This window comes from Helicoverpa armigera, chromosome 7 (assembly GCF_030705265.1).
Source record: "Helicoverpa armigera isolate CAAS_96S chromosome 7, ASM3070526v1, whole genome shotgun sequence".
Taxonomy (NCBI): Eukaryota; Metazoa; Arthropoda; class Insecta; order Lepidoptera; family Noctuidae; genus Helicoverpa; species Helicoverpa armigera.
Window position 1 is genome coordinate 5,166,823 of NC_087126.1, and position 17,899 is coordinate 5,184,721.

The 17,899-nt window shown below is 34.5% G+C and overlaps 2 protein-coding genes across 2 annotated transcripts; one reads left to right on the top strand and one right to left on the bottom strand.

The window, feature by feature from the left end:
* Positions 1-932: 932 nt before the first annotated feature.
* Positions 933-16,500, top strand: S6kii (Ribosomal protein S6 kinase II). Its single transcript, XM_064035427.1, has 14 exons — positions 933-1,170; positions 2,061-2,336; positions 2,420-2,605; positions 2,750-3,034; positions 3,126-3,280; positions 3,361-3,448; positions 4,547-4,677; positions 4,949-5,104; positions 5,414-5,551; positions 7,009-7,215; positions 7,939-8,138; positions 8,702-8,799; positions 9,377-9,595; positions 10,098-16,500. The coding sequence occupies exons 1-14, from the start codon at positions 1,114-1,116 to the stop codon at positions 10,206-10,208; spliced, it is 2,307 nt and encodes a 768-aa protein (XP_063891497.1). The 5' UTR covers positions 933-1,113; the 3' UTR covers positions 10,209-16,500.
* Positions 16,501-16,624: 124 nt separating this feature from the next.
* LOC110370317 (aminoacyl tRNA synthase complex-interacting multifunctional protein 1) lies at positions 16,625-17,858 on the bottom strand. Its single transcript, XM_021326063.3, has 3 exons — positions 17,660-17,858; positions 17,061-17,570; positions 16,625-16,981 (listed from the first exon to the last, which is right to left on the bottom strand). The coding sequence occupies exons 1-3, from the start codon at positions 17,762-17,764 to the stop codon at positions 16,694-16,696; spliced, it is 903 nt and encodes a 300-aa protein (XP_021181738.3). The 5' UTR covers positions 17,765-17,858; the 3' UTR covers positions 16,625-16,693.
* Positions 17,859-17,899: the final 41 nt, after the last annotated feature.

Here is a 17,899-nt window from a genome sequence, read left to right on the forward strand (position 1 = left end):
ACTGCTATTGCGATTCAATTTTGACATTATTAACTTAAGAGAATCGGGCCCCAGGTGAAATCGTAGTAAACCAAGAACCCTCGCGTGAAAATTACGCTGAAATAAGTAAACCTAATGCATTTCCTTGTGGCTGTTCACTAATCCGTTCGCGCTGGCTGGAAGTTCTTGCGGCTAAGGGGTCGGTTAACAACTAGTACTCTTACTTCTACTTAGTGTAGTAGTGTGTACCTAGTGAATATAATAAGTCGTTTTCAAAAAAGACCCTAATGATATTATGTTTATCTTTTCGTTCAAGTAAGTATATATACGTCCTAAAATGATTCAGTTACTATATAGTTCAGTTTTGTGAAATAGTCTTCAGAAAGTTGAGATCTAAAAAATAGTAGGTACTTACCATAACATAAAAAATTTAATTCACTTTTTAGGACCTTTATCAGCGGGTCTTCAGAATTAAATAATGCGCTTAATGTGGAAAAACAGTTTCAAAGTCGGTTGAATTATCGAGAATACCATCTCAAGAAGTATTGAATCTAGTATGTTGCGTTACCTGGAACGCTGTCAGAGTCACTTTTTAGAGTTCCCTATATATTTACAAAATATCAAAACTTGTCCATATTATTTTTCTGTACAAATTATCTTCTTTTCTTACTATGTATCACACATGGTAGTAGGATAAATTTTCTTCACGTTCTTTCTTCCTCGATGTAGCTAATGAAAAATCGGTACTCAATAAATCCTATAGCACTATGTAAGACATTCATATTTACGAAAAATACAGTAACAAGCCTTTGTATACTATTGCAATTTAATTAAATGAATTATTAGTTTTAGAAATAACTTACGTATCCTAAACTCTAATAAATATTTGCCTTCATATTATTTTCATGAACCAAATAATAGTGTGCACATGAATACTACGGAACCCAATTAGTGTTACCACAATCCAGCCTAACTTAATTTTCATAACATGTCTGCTGCTGTCAATGGATGTACGAATTCACGATAGTCGTGTTTTATGAATGAGAAATGGAATTTAAAGTGATTTCGTTTTGATTGGTTTTATTAATTGTTAAGTATTCTACAGTGAATGTTTAAGTGCAAAAGTGGTAAACGATGCCTTTGGCCAACACCTCCGATCCTTGGCGAATGCAGAATGTTGGAGATAACACGGTATGTTTGCGTAGATATTTTGGTAACTTAGGAGTAGTCTGATCCATAATAAAAAAATATCCTATAAAAGTATTTTTATTAAAGCCTTATTTGTAGTTGCTAGTATAAATGGTTGGAATACAAACTTACGATTTTAGGTACACTAGCTGGCTTTTACGCCCACTTGGTTATTGCTTAGAGTTAATTGCACTAGATTCATTTTAATTGTTCACCCATCGTCCTGTTCACTGACCATATAGAACTACATAGTTCGATATTTCTTATTATAACGTCGAATCCAGGAAAATTACCATACCATGTCAGTGCAAACTTACAAGGAAAAGTGATATGATACTATGTAAACTGCTGCTACTTCATGATTCATACACTTTTATAGAATAATAATTAAATATTCAAAGAATGCATACATACCTACAAACTTCATCCATCAGTCTCAAAGATAAATGTGTAGTGTAATATTTTAGTGTTTTGTGTCTTTAGTAACAAAACAATAACAAAGAATATATTTTGTGTCATTCATTATGATGTTGATATCAAAAATGCAACAGGTACATACATAATTATTCCTCTTCTGGTTCAATTTTATGTTTACATATTTATTGTTATGTCAGGATTGTGAGTGAGCACTATTGCATTTTAATTCTACAAAATTCTGTATCATTATATTTGTTAGGTTCATTAAATATTAGTCTAGCAGTCAAATATATTCTAGGTAAATAGGGTGATTTCATATTATTAAAAGTCAGTCATATTTTGATGTTAACTTAATGCTTGTAAACAAATTTAATATGTCTTCCAATGCATTAAGAATGTATGCAATAATATATAATATATTCCTATGCATATTCCTATGAATGAATTAGCAATTATAAGTGAAACTGTACTTCTAGCTTGGGACATCTGCACAGCCAGCAAATAGTCTTCCAATAGTAGTGGAGAACTCAGCTGAGTCTCGGCAAGCATCAACAACTGAGAGTCTAGACACATCTGGCGACATAAGCGAAGAGAGAGAAGTGGAAATACAAGATGTTGTTAAAGAAGGACATGATAAGGCAGACCCGTCACAATTTGAATTGCTCAAAGTTCTCGGTGAAGGTTCCTTTGGAAAAGTATTTTTAGTACGAAAAGTTACTGGTGCTGATGCTGGCACACTCTACGCCATGAAGGTGAAGTTTATGTATATTATTTGTTTTTTGGTACACATAAGCAGTGACTGTAAATTTTAATTCATCATTTGTTTAAATTTTAGGTACTTAAAAAAGCTACATTAAAAGTAAGAGATAGAGAACGTACAAAAATGGAGAGAAATATTCTAGTTGAAATGGGCCATCCATTTATAGTTAAATTACATTATGCATTTCAAACTGCTGGTAAACTATACTTAATTCTAGACTTCCTCCGTGGTGGTGATTTATTTTCTCGACTCAGTAAAGAGGTAAGTCTAACTACCTATTGTTTTTGTTTGTAAATGTGTATGCAATAAATAAACAATGATAAAGCACATTGTATTGTACTCAAGTCAACATTAGTACGCATGCTGGCATAAATTTTAGTTCACTACACATTTATTTAATTTTAGGTAATGTTTACTGAGGAGGATGTAAAGTTTTACCTAGCTGAACTAGCTTTAGCATTAGAACATGTACACAAGTTGGGAATAATATACAGGGATCTCAAACCAGAAAACATTTTATTAGATGCTGATGGCCATATAGCACTAACTGACTTTGGCTTGTCTAAACTCCCTCCAACTAGTGATAAAGCCTATAGTTTTTGTGGCACTGTGGAATATATGGCACCAGAGGTAGTCAACAGGAGAGGACATACTTTTGCAGCAGACTGGTGGTCTTTTGGAGTACTTATGGTATGTTACTAATAATGCTTTATTATTTAGTATGCAGGTTACTAACTTTTGATCATCAATTTAACATTATTATGAACAAAATTATTTTCAGTTTGAAATGCTGACAGGAAATTTACCTTTCCATGGCTCAACACGACATGAAACTATGACACAAATATTAAAAGCAAAACTTGGCATGCCATCAAATCTTAGTGAAGAGGCGCAGTCTCTATTGAGAGCATTATTCAAAAGAAATCCACAAAACAGGTAGAATATAATGGATAAAAACCTTTTAATATATCAGCTGTATTTAAGTCTGACTTTAAAACATGCATATTTTTTTTTAGATTGGGAGCTGGACCTAATGGCATTGAAGACATTAAGAATCATGAGTTTTTCGCAAACATAGAATGGGATGCGCTTTATAGGAAAGAGGTATGATTTTTATATTTATTTTAATTAATATAAGTAAAGGATAAAAGTAGGTGTAGCGATAATTTTAGGCGTAAATATATTTTAAAGTCAATTTTAAGGTAAATAAGTTAAAATTATTATCTCAGAATTGATATGTCTTTCAGCAAACAACAAAAATTATTTTCCTGTTACATGTTTTATCCAACTAACAGTAACAGGAGGAACTGAACAAGAACTAATTAATGAATATTAGTTTAAGCTATGTAACGTTATTGTCTTATTAGGGTTTACAACTAAGACCTTAGAAAACTGGTCCCATATCAATCAATGCTATTTAATTGTCCTATTTTTACGCAGTATATCTAAGCAGTCGCCAAGATGAGTTGTTTTTGCGGGTATCTTGTAGTTAGGTACATATATTATATTTCCAAACGGCTGATGGGTTTGTGGTCTAGTTAGCTTTGTCTGGATAATCCGTGTGTTTAAAGTTCTTTTTAAACCGGCCATGTGCGAATCGGACTTGCGCTTGAAGGGTTTCGTACCATTACCCCGTGTCTTTGAGGACACGTAAAGCCGACCTCCCTGAATGCTACTCTATAGCAGTCGTTGTTATAAGTCCACGTCAGGGGCCGTATGGCTTATTTGAGAAACTTTGTCACTAGGGCTTGTAAGGTGATTAAACCTGCAGCTCACTCAATAAGAAGAAGATACCATCTATTCTATACAAATATTATAAAGAGGAAAACTTTGTTTGTTTGAAACGTTGTTTGGTTGTAATGAATAGGCTCAAAAACTACAGGACTGTTTTACCAAAACCGCGGGAAAACGGCTAGTTAGCTATAAAAAGAGCAAAGAAATTAAGTTTTTAATACGGGAGCCCCTTAAAATATTTAGTTTTCAACAAAAATGCATCGTATATTGTGATCATATGAGACCATTCATCATCGTTCATCATGATATACAGCCTGGTGAACGGACGGACAGCAAGTTCTTAGTAATAGGCTCCCGTTTTACCTATGGAACCCTAAAAAATCTTTTTTTTTTTCGGCAATAATTTCTATTACTAAACTATTTTTTAAATTCCCTTATGGAGTATTTCATTTAAAAAAATTTCGTCAGGTGGTGCCTCCATTCCGGCCGGCAGTCTCTCGCGCCGACGACGCGTTCTACTTTGATTCGGAGTTTACGTGTCGCACGCCTCGAGATTCGCCCGGTGTCCCCGCTTCGGCGAATGCACATGAACTATTCCGGTAACATATAATCGTCTATGAATAGCATGAAAATACTTATTTAATAGTATAAATTACGACTGTTAATGACATTGCACATTCCACAGGAAGTATAATAATGTTCGCGTCTTATTTAATTTCACCATTAGTCATATTTAAGACAGCTTATTGCATAATACGCAGCGTTGTATTATCATATCATTTGACTGTTTGATGATAAGATAAATTCACTTTGTCACTCATTTAACCTTGCACACAGTAAATAAATCCTTTATTATGTGTATGTTTTCAGCGGTTTCAGTTTTGTGGCGCCTTGTTTACTCAACGACGATAGTAACAAAACGGTTACAAATCAAAATCAGAATCATGCTGCTACGAATAATAAGACGTCCACTGAAGATTTTTGGGCAGGATTTGTCAATAGGAATAATTTCTTTGATGAATACAGGTAGGCATTCAGCAGTTGATGTATACTTCTATTGAATAATTTAGGTCAAGAAATAGATGGAATTAAGGCTAGATTCAAGCCGGGAGTAGAATGTAAAGAACATCTTATTTTAACATTGGCTCAAAATATTTTCGAAACCCCCCAATTATTGAACATAGCCCATATCCATGAAAATTTTTGAAATTCTTCTGTCTGTAAACATATGGAATGACCCAAATATATAAAAAAATACCATACAAAGTTTGCGTTAGCTACTATTATCAATACTATGAAGGCAAACAAAATGTGATTAAAATGTAAAAATTACAGATTGATGGGAGAACTAGGCACCGGATCGTTTTCAGTTGTCCGCCTCTGTGAACACAAAACCTCGAGAGTCCAGTATGCAGTTAAGATCATGGATAAAATGCAATATGATCCTCGTGAAGAAATCGAAATATTATTGAGGTACGTGTTTTTTATTGTAGAAGGAATAAAATGTGTAATATATACTAAGAACTTTCATGCAACAGAAGTTGATATATAAACTATTGTATGCGGGAAATAGTGGTGGTGGCCTAGTGGGCAAAGAACCAACCTCTCGAGTATGAGGGCGCGGGTTCGATCCCAGGTCAGGCAAGTACCAATGCAACTTTTCTAAGTTTGTATGTACTTTCTAAGTATATCTTAGACACCAATGACTGTGTTTCGGATGGCACGTTAAACTGTAGATCCCGGCTGTCATTGAACATCCTTGGCAGTCGTTACGGGTAGTCAGAAGCCAGTAAGTCTGACACCAGTCTAACCAAAGGGTATCGGGTTGCCCGGGTAACTGGGTTGAGGAGGTCAGATAGGCAGTCGCTTCTTGTAAAGCACTGGTACCCAGCTGAATCCGGTTAGACTGGAAGCCGACCCCAACATAGTTTGGGAAAAAGGCTCGGAGGATGATGATACGGGAAATATAGGATACTAGCGGTTCCACGCGGTATCACCTGTGTCCCGGGGAAACTTCTTCCCGTACCCAGATCAAATATAGCCTGTGTTCAGCGCAGATAGTGTAGCTCCCTAACAGTGAAAGAATTATTAAAATCGGTTCAGTAGTTCCGCAGCATATTCGATTCATACAAACAATCAAATCTCCCCTCTTTATACCTATATTAGTATAGATAGAGTAAGTTAGTATAGATCAGCTAATAAATCAGTGAATCAAGACTTCAAAACGTGTGAATTAGAACAAAACTTAGTGTTTGCGATAACATTTGATATGGCCCAATGACCTACATCTTAGAACTAAGAAACATTAGAAGTCCGAAGCCATAGATTATTCATATCGGGTCAACGTGCAAACTTTGTACTCGATTAGACTTAGTGAATATAACTGGTACTTGTTTTCATAATAACATTTAGTTCCCTAGACGAATAATAGGCGACAACTCATATGGCTTACATTAATCATTCACATGGCTTTGGTACCTACTTTGTTTTCGTTGCTTAAAACTGCCTACTTTGCATAACTTCCTCCTTAGACAACTAAATGGGTTAGACTAAGATTCTCTTAGACCGACTTGGTATGAACATCATATGAAATGGCATCCATAAAATGTTTGTGTCTAATTATTAGCGTTTCCGTAACATTGAAATTATCTTTTGTAGGTACTATAATCGTATTTAAGTTTTAAACGCGCTGACCTCAGAACAAAAAGGTTCGACTTGAAAAAATATTTTATTGGATAGAAAATAGATGTTTTCCCACGGTTTCACTCGCTTCCGTAATAGGTGGGTAATATCCCGGGACCCAAGAAACTGCTTGTATTCGATATTTGATGGAGTATGGATTTTTAAATGGTTTCTTTACACCTAAGAACTTACAAGACATTTTTAAAACATGTTTGTTACTTTACTATACATATGTTTTCCCGTAACAGATACAGCCAACACCCGCACATTATAACCCTGCGGGGAGTATACGAGGAAGGCGGGCGGATCCTCGCGGTGACGGAGCTGTGTCGCGGCGGCGAGTTGCTTGAGCACATCACGCAGCGCCGCTACCTGCCCGAGCACGAGGCCGCGCCCATACTGAGGAATGTCCTTCACGCCATACATTATCTGCATCGCCATACCGTTGTGCATAGGTAACGACCTGCTTTATCTATTTTTTTCGTGGGAAATTATCAAATGGCCTCTCTCGATGTGGGTGCAGCGTGAGAGAGTGTCAGACCCTTTTAGACTAAAATCCACCATGTTGCTTCCTAAGCCCTTTGTGTACCAGGGTCGCGGTAACGTTTTCTAAAAGACCCGCAGCTCCAATATAGTTGGAAAAACTTTGTGCAGAGTTAACCGATAAAATGTATGCTTAATGACACACACGAGTCATATTTTCATACTACTAACTACATAGTTTACATTAGTGTACATTATCTTGGTTTGTATTTTTTAATTTAAACGTAAAGTATGACATAAAATGCGATAGACATGGCAATAACTTAGTTATGGCGTATGTTCGTTAAAGTCCGAAGTGCGAGTGGTAGATTTAACCGATGACTACTTAATACGTTACACCTAATAGCCTCGGGTGTGCGCTTAGGTGCAGCCACTACGATGAAGGCTACACTTAGTTCTAATCGAAGATATAAGGATGCAACTAACTTTGGCCGCAAATGGCAGGTTACACCTAGTTGTAACCGGTTAATTAAACCTAGCTGAAGCCGCACCTTAGGGCTTAAGCTGTAGCACATGCATCCAAGGCATGTGTAGAACAAATCAGAATTTTTATTCTACAGCATTATAATTCATTTATATCTGAGCTCAGTACTTTCGCTTTTTAGGTATCAATTAATCCAGGAATTAATTTACAGAGATATAAAACCTTCGAACATATTGTTCGCTACGTCCGAGAAGAGGCCTGAGGACATTCGTCTAGTGGACTTTGGTTTGGCGAAACAGTTGCGCGCTGAAAACGGCCTACTGATGACGCCGTGTTATACTGCTAACTTCGTCGCTCCTGAGGTGCTAAAGCGGGCTGGATATGATGCCGCTTGTGATATATGGAGCTTAGGTAACTTTTTCATTATCATGTTGGTTATTATTATGTTGGTTTACAGCCAGTTTCTTCATCAAAAGTAAAAGCCAAAGTAAAAGTCAAAGTAATGTCTAAAGCAAAAGTAACGGTCAAATTCATTTTTTCTATTAGTTTTGCTGTCACTTTAGCCTTGAAAAAACGAATTTGTCCGTTACTTTTACTTTAGACATTACTTTGACTTTTACTTTTGATGAAGAAACTGGCCGTAAGTCTATAGTTTCCTTATATCTTACCAATATTCAAAAATGAATAGCTGTCAAAAGATGTTATTGAATCTTGCAATTAAACTTTCGCATATTTTTTGTAGCAAATGTAACTTCAGTTCGCAAAAAAATGGTCTACTCGATTACTTTGCGTAATCAATTAAAAAAGATATATAAAAAAACAGTCCAGGAAATATCTATCTATCTATTACTAATTGGTTTAAACTTTAGCTGCTGCTTATCTAAGGTTATCATTCAAACAATAATTAGAGATGTACATGACTTGCAAATACTTCCATATGTACATAAGTACTATATATTTTTGTGTAATTTTAGGTGTGCTAGCTTATATTATGCTGTCTGGTAGAACTCCATTCGCTTCAACTGGAGATGATACTCCTGAAGCAATCTTAGCGAGGATTGAGTCTGGAAAGGTGAGTTTTTATTATTTAATTTAAGAAAGTTAAAATCCATAAATCAATAAAAATAAAACTATTTGATGTGTCTAGTATATTCATGTGATATAGATGTATATAGAAACTCACAAAGCAGGCCGTAGTCTCAAAGTTGTTATTCATCCATGCCTGGGAAGGCATTTAAAGTGGTATTCCCGAATTTACTTAGTAGCAGTCGTTGTTACAATTCTACTTCAGAGGCCGGATTTGAGAAAACTCTTGACCCTCTAGGACTCATTAGTGACTAAAAACCTTTAGCTCACTCGATAACACGAAAAAAAATATGAAAAAGCGTTTATTCAAAAACAATACATACACATAATACTTCTGCCAAACTTAAACACTTATACTCAGCTACATACGGTTAGACTGGAAGCCGACCTCAACATAGGGCTGCGGCTCCACTGAGGCTGAGACGAGACGTCTTTTTCATGTAATGTGATTGGTCGATCGCCACACGTCTCCTCTCAGCTCCGCTCGCCTCCGCCTCATTGGAACTCTAATTGACAAAAAAAGGTTCTGAAGATGAATACTTATGGCATGTATGTTATATCAGGTGGAGCTATCGTCCGGCGTGTGGGGCAGCGTGTCGGGCGGGGCGCGCGCGCTGGTGCGGCGCCTGCTGCAGCTGGAGCCGGCCGCGCGGCCGCGCGCCGCCGACCTGCTGCGCGAGCCCTGGCTGTGCGCGCCGCCGCCGCCGCCCGCGCACCCCGCGCCCGCGCCCCCAGACCCGCCCGCGCCCGACCTGCGCCGCGCCGTCGACCTCACCTTCCAGGTACACACTGCCTAGATAGACATAAACTCCCACTCTTTCCGCGCATAAAAAGAGGCCAATATATTTTATTTATTTGCACTTTTTATAACTTTAATTATAACAATAGAACGCATAATAATCTTCCGAGCCTTTTCCAATAGAACTCAATTATCATCACTATATGTTACAGCCTTTTTTCATTGTCCCACTGCTGGGCACAGGCCTCCTCTCACAAGGAGAAGGATTGAGGATTGAGAATTATCATCACTACATAGTATAAGACAAAGTCGCTTTTTCTGTCCCTTTGTATGCTAAACTACGCAACCAATTTTATGCGGTTTTCTTAACAGAAAGAGTAATTATAGAGGAAGTTTCATGTAACATACATTACATAGTGGGCAAATACTGTTATTCCGTGCGAAGCCGAGGCTTATTTTTTGAATTCGTTGTTAAAACAACAGGTACACAGTAGCCCCAGTGAAGAGACCGATGTAGTTATTGTACCCTTCATGTTTCTTTGTAGGCAATGACCGCTTCGCCGCTGACACCGCAAGTGTTGGGTCCTGTGTCGCAATCAACTCTTGCGCAGCGTCGCAGTAAACCCCAACGACGATTCCCACCTACGCAACTTTAAAGTCCCAAGGAGTTTAGGTTTCATGATATTGTAAGTACATGCTTTATTACGTACCATCCAAGACTCCGGTTATCGTATCTTCTTAAAGGAAACCGTGAAAGGTTTTTTCAGATTTATTATTTTAATTATTATCAATTATTTGATTGACAGCTCCGCGTTTTTGTAACTGCTATAGTCTGTTTTTTAATCTCGTACACTAAACTGAGATTACGAGTGTTGTTAGTTTATTGCAAATTCTTAAATAGTGATGTGGTACGACCGAAACTTAGCGTTAATAAAATCAAGTATCGTTTTTTTACAATAAGTCATCCTGAAATAATTGGCTTATTCTCGATGATTACGCATGGCTTTGCGTGGTCAGATATCTCTGGCAGTTTGTAGGACCTCGTGCAGCCGTGTTGTACGGTAGACCGCACATCAGTGGTAACTGTCATGCACCTTAACTCAATCGTAATAAGTACGATTTTCCTATAAAACTGTTACCACTGACCTGAAGTTGACTGTACGTACGTGAATTGTAAATATAAAACTTTGAATGAATATTAAATTCGTCTATGATAGATAAAAAGTTACGATTCAACAAACCGGTATCGTAAGTACAACACTGCACAAAAAAGCTAGCAACATTATTTGTAAGTTTGACATTTTGAAGTGTCAATTTAGTCTACGAGATTAGAAAACAGACTATAGTATGATGCAGTTTAACGAATGTGATGTAAAAAAGTATTTTTGTTATTGTGCATTATTATTTAAGCTCGTTTAAGTTTTACTCTGGGAAAGCTTATAGTCAATGTTTTTTCATGGGTATTTTAGGGTCTTTGTAACAAAGTCAAAGCATAAAGTTTTTAAGTCAATATCATTGTCTACTTACTTACTTTCACTTTACTAAAAGTTTCCTTTTAACGCTAGTATTCTTAAAAACGGATTAATCGATTCGGTTTTTTGGGATTCAAAAAAGAAAATAATAATATTTATGGTATACTCAATGAAAAAGTCACTTGTCTATACACTTTTCGGGAATTTATTGATCCATTTTCGCCAGTCTAGAAGTTATTCCCATCATGAACAATATCACTACATTTAAGACATTCCACGTTCCATTTTATATCATTACATTTTATGTGGTCATTCATTCATTTGGTGTTTTGCAAGAAAATTAGGTTAAACGCAGCAGTGTTACTTGTTTCCTATATTATCTTATTTATAGATCAATTTCAATACTGTTGCAAGTCGTCTAGCCATATTTTTATGAGATTAATGAGTTAAGGTGCAAAGGCTCATTTGGACTGTTTAAGTTATTCCAGAAATAACTTATCACGACATGTATTTTTTACTTCAAATAAAATGTAAAGGTCGAATTGACCTTAGGTATCGCGTTTATTATTTATTTTATAATAGGAAAAGGTGCATTTGAAAAGGATTCGTGCGTAAAAGAGCTTTACTGTTTAGTCAAACGAAAAAAAGTCTTCCTACATAATAATTATTATTGTAATAGGCACTTTCACTTCTTATTTTCCCTCCTGCAAAGAAGCTACTCCTTAATTTTAAGTGCCAGATTGCTTGTACGGGTATTCCAAATATCGTTCTGTTCGATTCATTAAATACCCTGGCTAACATAATAACTTTCAGAAATTCTTAGTGTATCAATTTTTTTCTCCTAATTTTTGCAGAATTTGTTAATAAACAACAAAGTGCAATAATTATTTTTTTAAAAGATCGTTTTGGGCATTGCAGGCATAAGTGCAATATTATTTATTTCTTTGGTACCAATTAAAGTCATAATAACATTATTTATGTACAATATTTTAATAGATGCTAATGAATTGTCGCTGATTAGTTCTTTGGATGTTGTTCATATAGAGAAGAATGGTTTATATTTTTATAAGACAGTATCATTCGATTTAGATAAGCTTAATCGTATTCTATAACCCCCTTATTAATAAACACGAGTAAAGTGATTCCATGTTTAGGTATCTATGAAAATGACCACCTTTGAAAATGTATAGTTATCCGTTAATCCAGGTGTAACTTTAATCCGTGTTTATTAAAAAGGCCCTAAGTGTCTACATGACTAAAGCCAGTGACGCCACACATAACCACAATATTTCTTCCGTCTGTTATGTTACTTAATTAATTTATTTAAAACGAGTTAAAATAATAATAAAAAATTGACGAGAATCATGTATATCATATCTGTATACACTACCTGAATATAATAAATCGTTTGGCTGAATATAATATAATACTCGAACTAAAGCATTGCCTGCAGATTTATTTCTACTCACGGTGGTGTTATACTCGTAATCATTTCATATCAATAAGGCCTAACTTATCATCATAAAATCATTATTATTTCATTGTCAACTATCCTCACTATATTCTTAAAATTATATTCATGTAGAATGTCACTTAGTATTATTATAGTGTATAAGTAACACAATATTCATTATTTTTGTTATGTACGTCAGATATTTTTAGATTTAAGGATGTAATGTGTTAGATACTACGTGAAACCATTTTATGTTGTAGTAAATGTCGCCCTAACTTAACTAACTGTGCCATTCCCTGTGCTTTACTTTCTACTTATCGATTCTATTTACTTAGTTACTTGCTTAAATTAGTAAACGAAAATTGAGGGAAAAACATAAACTGTATACGATTTTATTTTTTATTATATATCGTGTTTCAAAACTGGGAGTCTATATTGTTCTTCCAATTTTTTAATAATTTATTTTTTTGTTAAAATCAATTACCAAGGCTCACTGCTAACAACTCTCGTTTTACTTTACATACCAACATACTATATATACAGTATACAGTATTAGGTATGCAGCAGATCGAGTAACGGATTCGCAATGCCAAACTATTTAATAATAACTTCTAATATAAGGTAACATAATAATTCTATTAACATTATTTGCTGTAACTATCTACGTAACTAATTGTACATGTCTGTATTATTTTTATTTTAAGGTGGCTACCATCTATATTCATATATTTTTATACAATATTGTATTTTATTTTTACTACACATTTTTAATAGTTTAGGAATATAACAATATGGTAATTGGTTTTCTACCAAAGATTAGAAGATTTTATTCTTAAAGTTATATTCTAACAAGTTAAAATCGTGAAAATATTAGATTGTGTAGTTTTATCTTTATCATAGAACATAAGGTGTATTTAGCATAATATTTTGAAGTACGTAGCAGCACTTAGTGGTTATTATATTTACCAATAACAGTTTTTTTTCGAGTTGGGAACACCATTCTACTAGCAAACTTCTAACAATATTAAGCACTCTTTATCAAAAGACATATTATTGTTATATCTCGGAATACAATGCATCAATAAAATGCCTAAATATGTACCCAAATATACACAAAAAATTACGAAATATCCCTATCAATGCAGTACAAAACACAATGTTTGTTTAAGGTGAATGCTTGTACTGGTAGCTGTTTCAAATGTAATTAGATAGGTAACTAATTCACGCAGGGTGTTACAAAACTATTTGCAACGCCGAAAGGGGGGTTGAATGGGCAATTCATATTTTAAAATTCCGGATACAAACAAACAAAAAAATGTTTCCTCTTTATTATACCTATTGGTATGGATTTACGCTCCTAATCTTCTGACTTCATCAAAAATACATCAAATTTACCGAAGCAAGCTCACCTATCCAAACCAAATGTTTAGGCTGTTTTCTGACTATTTAGTAGATGGTTTATTTGAAGTTTGCACAAAATTAATTGAGCGGTTCTTCATTTATCACATTTTTTGCACCAAAATGGTAGACTTTATACGTAGCGAAGCATGTACTGCGGGCCAGTATTAAAAATTTATATTTTCTTTTTCAATTATATGTCAGACTGTCTTAGGGTTGACGATGTTTCTGGATTTGATAATTTAATGTATTTCTTTAATACTTCAGTAAATCCGTGTATCTACATACAATAGGTACGTTGTGTTGTTATAACATAATATGCATCGAGAAATTCATAATACGTAACCCTCGAGACTTTTTTTTATATAATAATATAGTAAATACATACCTACTTTAATCCAGAACTTGACTTATTGGTAAATATTGTAACTCGGCGTTGCGCTTGTACCACGTCATGTTTTACCAAAATTATAAGTACCTATATAAAATTCTTTTTAATGCAGTTTTATCAACTGAAGGAATTGATATGTAATAAATCATAAAAAATTATAATAGGGAAACTAAATTTAAGATTTAAGTATTTATAGAAATCTGACAATTTCAGCATTAAACATATCCGAGAGCGCAAAATTTTCATGTAAATGATAGTATCTAACGCGGCAAACAACAATTACCTAAGTACCTATGTATCTAAATTATGAACAAATATGTGTATCGTGGAAAAAGATCAGCTAATCAAGTGTAACTTTTTATTCAGGTAAGGGGCATTTTTTTTAAATGTTTTAAACATTGTATTATTTTTGATTTTGACATATTTTGACTATCTATGTTATCTTTTATCGATATTTTTAACAAGCTACCTATGTTTCATACCTAAGTAACAAAATTTGGGATCACAATTTTTAAAGAATGTAAGTTGTACCTATCTCTGTCTCACGCTTATATTTTACTTTAAATAATAGGTACATGAAATGATATTTACACTATTCTTTAACGTAAGGTACATGTAGAACAAAAAGTACAAACTTAAAATGCTAGAATTCTCTTAAAAAATATTATGGGGCAGTAAGTGGAATTTAATTCTGAGACAGTAAAGGCCAGCTTTAAAACTAGGTAATGTTTCTGTGCGTAGGTAGTATTTGTGGTACTTTCATACGCTCTTAAACGCGCAACTCAAATAACTCTAACTGCTTAACGTAGTATCAATCCTAAGAGTGAGTCACATTATAGAGTCTCATGGTTGACTTATATGGGCTTCTGAGTTCGCACGACATGACTTACAAAGTTGCATCTGGATATACACGGCTTCCAGAAGCTTCCTTACTTGCACGATTAAACGCTCTGGTTTGGAATGGCTGAACCAGGCCATCCATTGTTTACTAGTTCATTCATAAACCTTTTTTGCTGCCCACCAGGTTTAGGTATCTGATCAGCACCAAATGTAAAAACACGTAACTACACTTATTTCCTATACCTGCAATTGTTTAGTATCTGTTGGATACCCTTACTGCTCCATTGCCAAACTCGTGATGAAATCGTGGTTTAAGTAACGAACTACTCGTGCTAGAAGTAATTTTGTCGTATGGATATCGCACAAAATATTGGCTTCTATTTTGGATTTAAATAAAAAAGTAGTTTATTCCTGGTTATACTTCAATTCCCACCTTACACTATACACTATGCGTGAGTACAATTTTTGGCGCTCACTATAATTTGCTCTACAAAGTGTACATGCACTTATTATATTTCTTCATAGTGAGTAGTGCACTCGCTTTGATAAATATAATGAATTAGTAGATGCAGTACATGATATTTTTTTACTTTCATCTTAGAGTAAGCATGTTATTGCATTTCTTTGCATACGAAAACAAAATAAACACTAAATCTTCAGACTGCTTCCGGCGTTTAATAACTCGTGATAATTTGTAGTCCTCTAAAATCATCAGACTACTTACTTCATTTCTTTGGACATACCTGTAATTTTCAATCTCAATTTGTTTCCTACTGAGAGCTCTGTGTACAAAAGAATATTTTGATAATTATTGTCCCTACACATATACAAAATTTTATTTGTTAGCCCAAACTCCACCATTATCAATAAATTCATATTATAAGTACTTAACATACATTAAATGTTAGACCATAATATAAATACTTACTGTAATAAAAAATAATATTTTGTATGTTCAGTCACTTTGAACCGAGCTTGCCTGCACATTTGTTAATTAATTATAAAGAAATATTTTCCTAATGGCTCATAATATGTTGATGTTGAAGTAGGTAGTTTTTCAAAGACACTTCAAATTGTAGCATTAAAAATCACAAGTTACACATGTTAAAAAATTTAACATACACCAATAAATTATACAAAATAAATATCCTAACAAGACCACAAACCAAGGAATTGATTGAAAAAAAATGAGAGAATTATATTATTTCATTCGCCCCATTAGCATAAAGGCTTGAATGAGTGGAGTTTTTGTGGTCTTGATGTTAATGTTATGTCACATCTATTTTTCTATCTGAGATTAGAAATTAAATTTCTACATAGTAAATAATGACAGAAAATTGTTGTATAGAAATCACATAGAGATGTAATATAAATATTGTTGATATTGCTTATAACATTGTTTTATTTGTTTTAGCTTATTAGAAACAAAACTCTTCATCATACAGTCTAGTGCAAATGATTTGCACACAGCACGTGTGTGTGTTCTACAAGATAAAAGATTACCAAATGAGACAACAATGAAGGATACATAGCTTTATTATTAAAATAAAAGCACAAACAAAAATCTACACATGTAATTAAATAAACTTATTTTACATTAACACCTTTCAAAGTTGGTGCTACTATGGGCCCCTTGCCAGGAACAACCAATGGGCTGCCCTTATAACATGCAATCCTATCATTGTTTGTCAATAGGTCTGGTGCACATGTCTCAAATATCTTTTTCTTGGGGTTCATTATGCCTTCTGGCTCTCGAGGGTAGCCATCACATTCAACTAAGTCCCCAGGTACTGCTCCACTAGGTGGGACAAGAATTTCAACTTTTTCAGGTGAAGAAGCACACATAACCATAGCTTCTGAAGTTACTCCCCTCATCTGTAAAATTAAACTTTTCATTATAGAATGCTGAAAAACATCCTTCAATGAATTACAAAATTTAACTTTTCTTCTTTACCTTTACTGGTTTAAGGTTAGCCAGAATCATAACCATCCTATCACGCATATCTTCAATTTTCACATGATTAACAAGACCTGACACAACAGTTCTAGGTTTATCTTCTCCACAGTCAATCTGTTCTACATACAACGAGTCTGCATCAGGGTGTTTATTGACATCTACAATCTTACCAATTCTCAAATCCAACTTCCTAACATCTACTACAGAATCGTTTGCAGGCTCAGGTTTCTCCTTGATTTTCTTTGATGTATCTTTTATTTTTTTTGCTGGCTTCTCAGTTTTTACTGTTACGTTTAGTGTGTCACCTGTAACGTTTTGTATGTCACCTGTAACTTGAGGAGTTACTGTGGCCTTTGTTCCGGGTATTGGGTACTGTTTTTTGCCGTGCAAGGTTTCTAACCTTATTAATTCATCCTTAGCAGCTTCTACTTTCGCAGCTAAAACTTTGTTTTCTTCAGTCAGCTCTTGAACTTTTTCTTCTACTTTTACTTTTTTAATTTCATTTAGCTGCAAAACAATACATTCACTGTTTAAACATTTCATAAATATCGTATGAGTTCAAACAAGCCCAAAGTTACTGAAATTTTAGTGGATACCTTGCTTCTCAATTCCGCTAGTCTCTTTTCAGCTGTTTCAGCATTGCTTATTATTTTACTGACGATATTCTGAGACATGTTTCTTGTTATTATTCGACCTATCATCGAAATATATAAAGTCGAATCGCTAAAGATATGATACGTTGGTGGTTTTTTCTAACCTATGAATAAAAAAATCTATTATTGACACTGACAGACAGTGACAATTAGTAAATCTTTTTTTTTAATTTGCCCATGGGG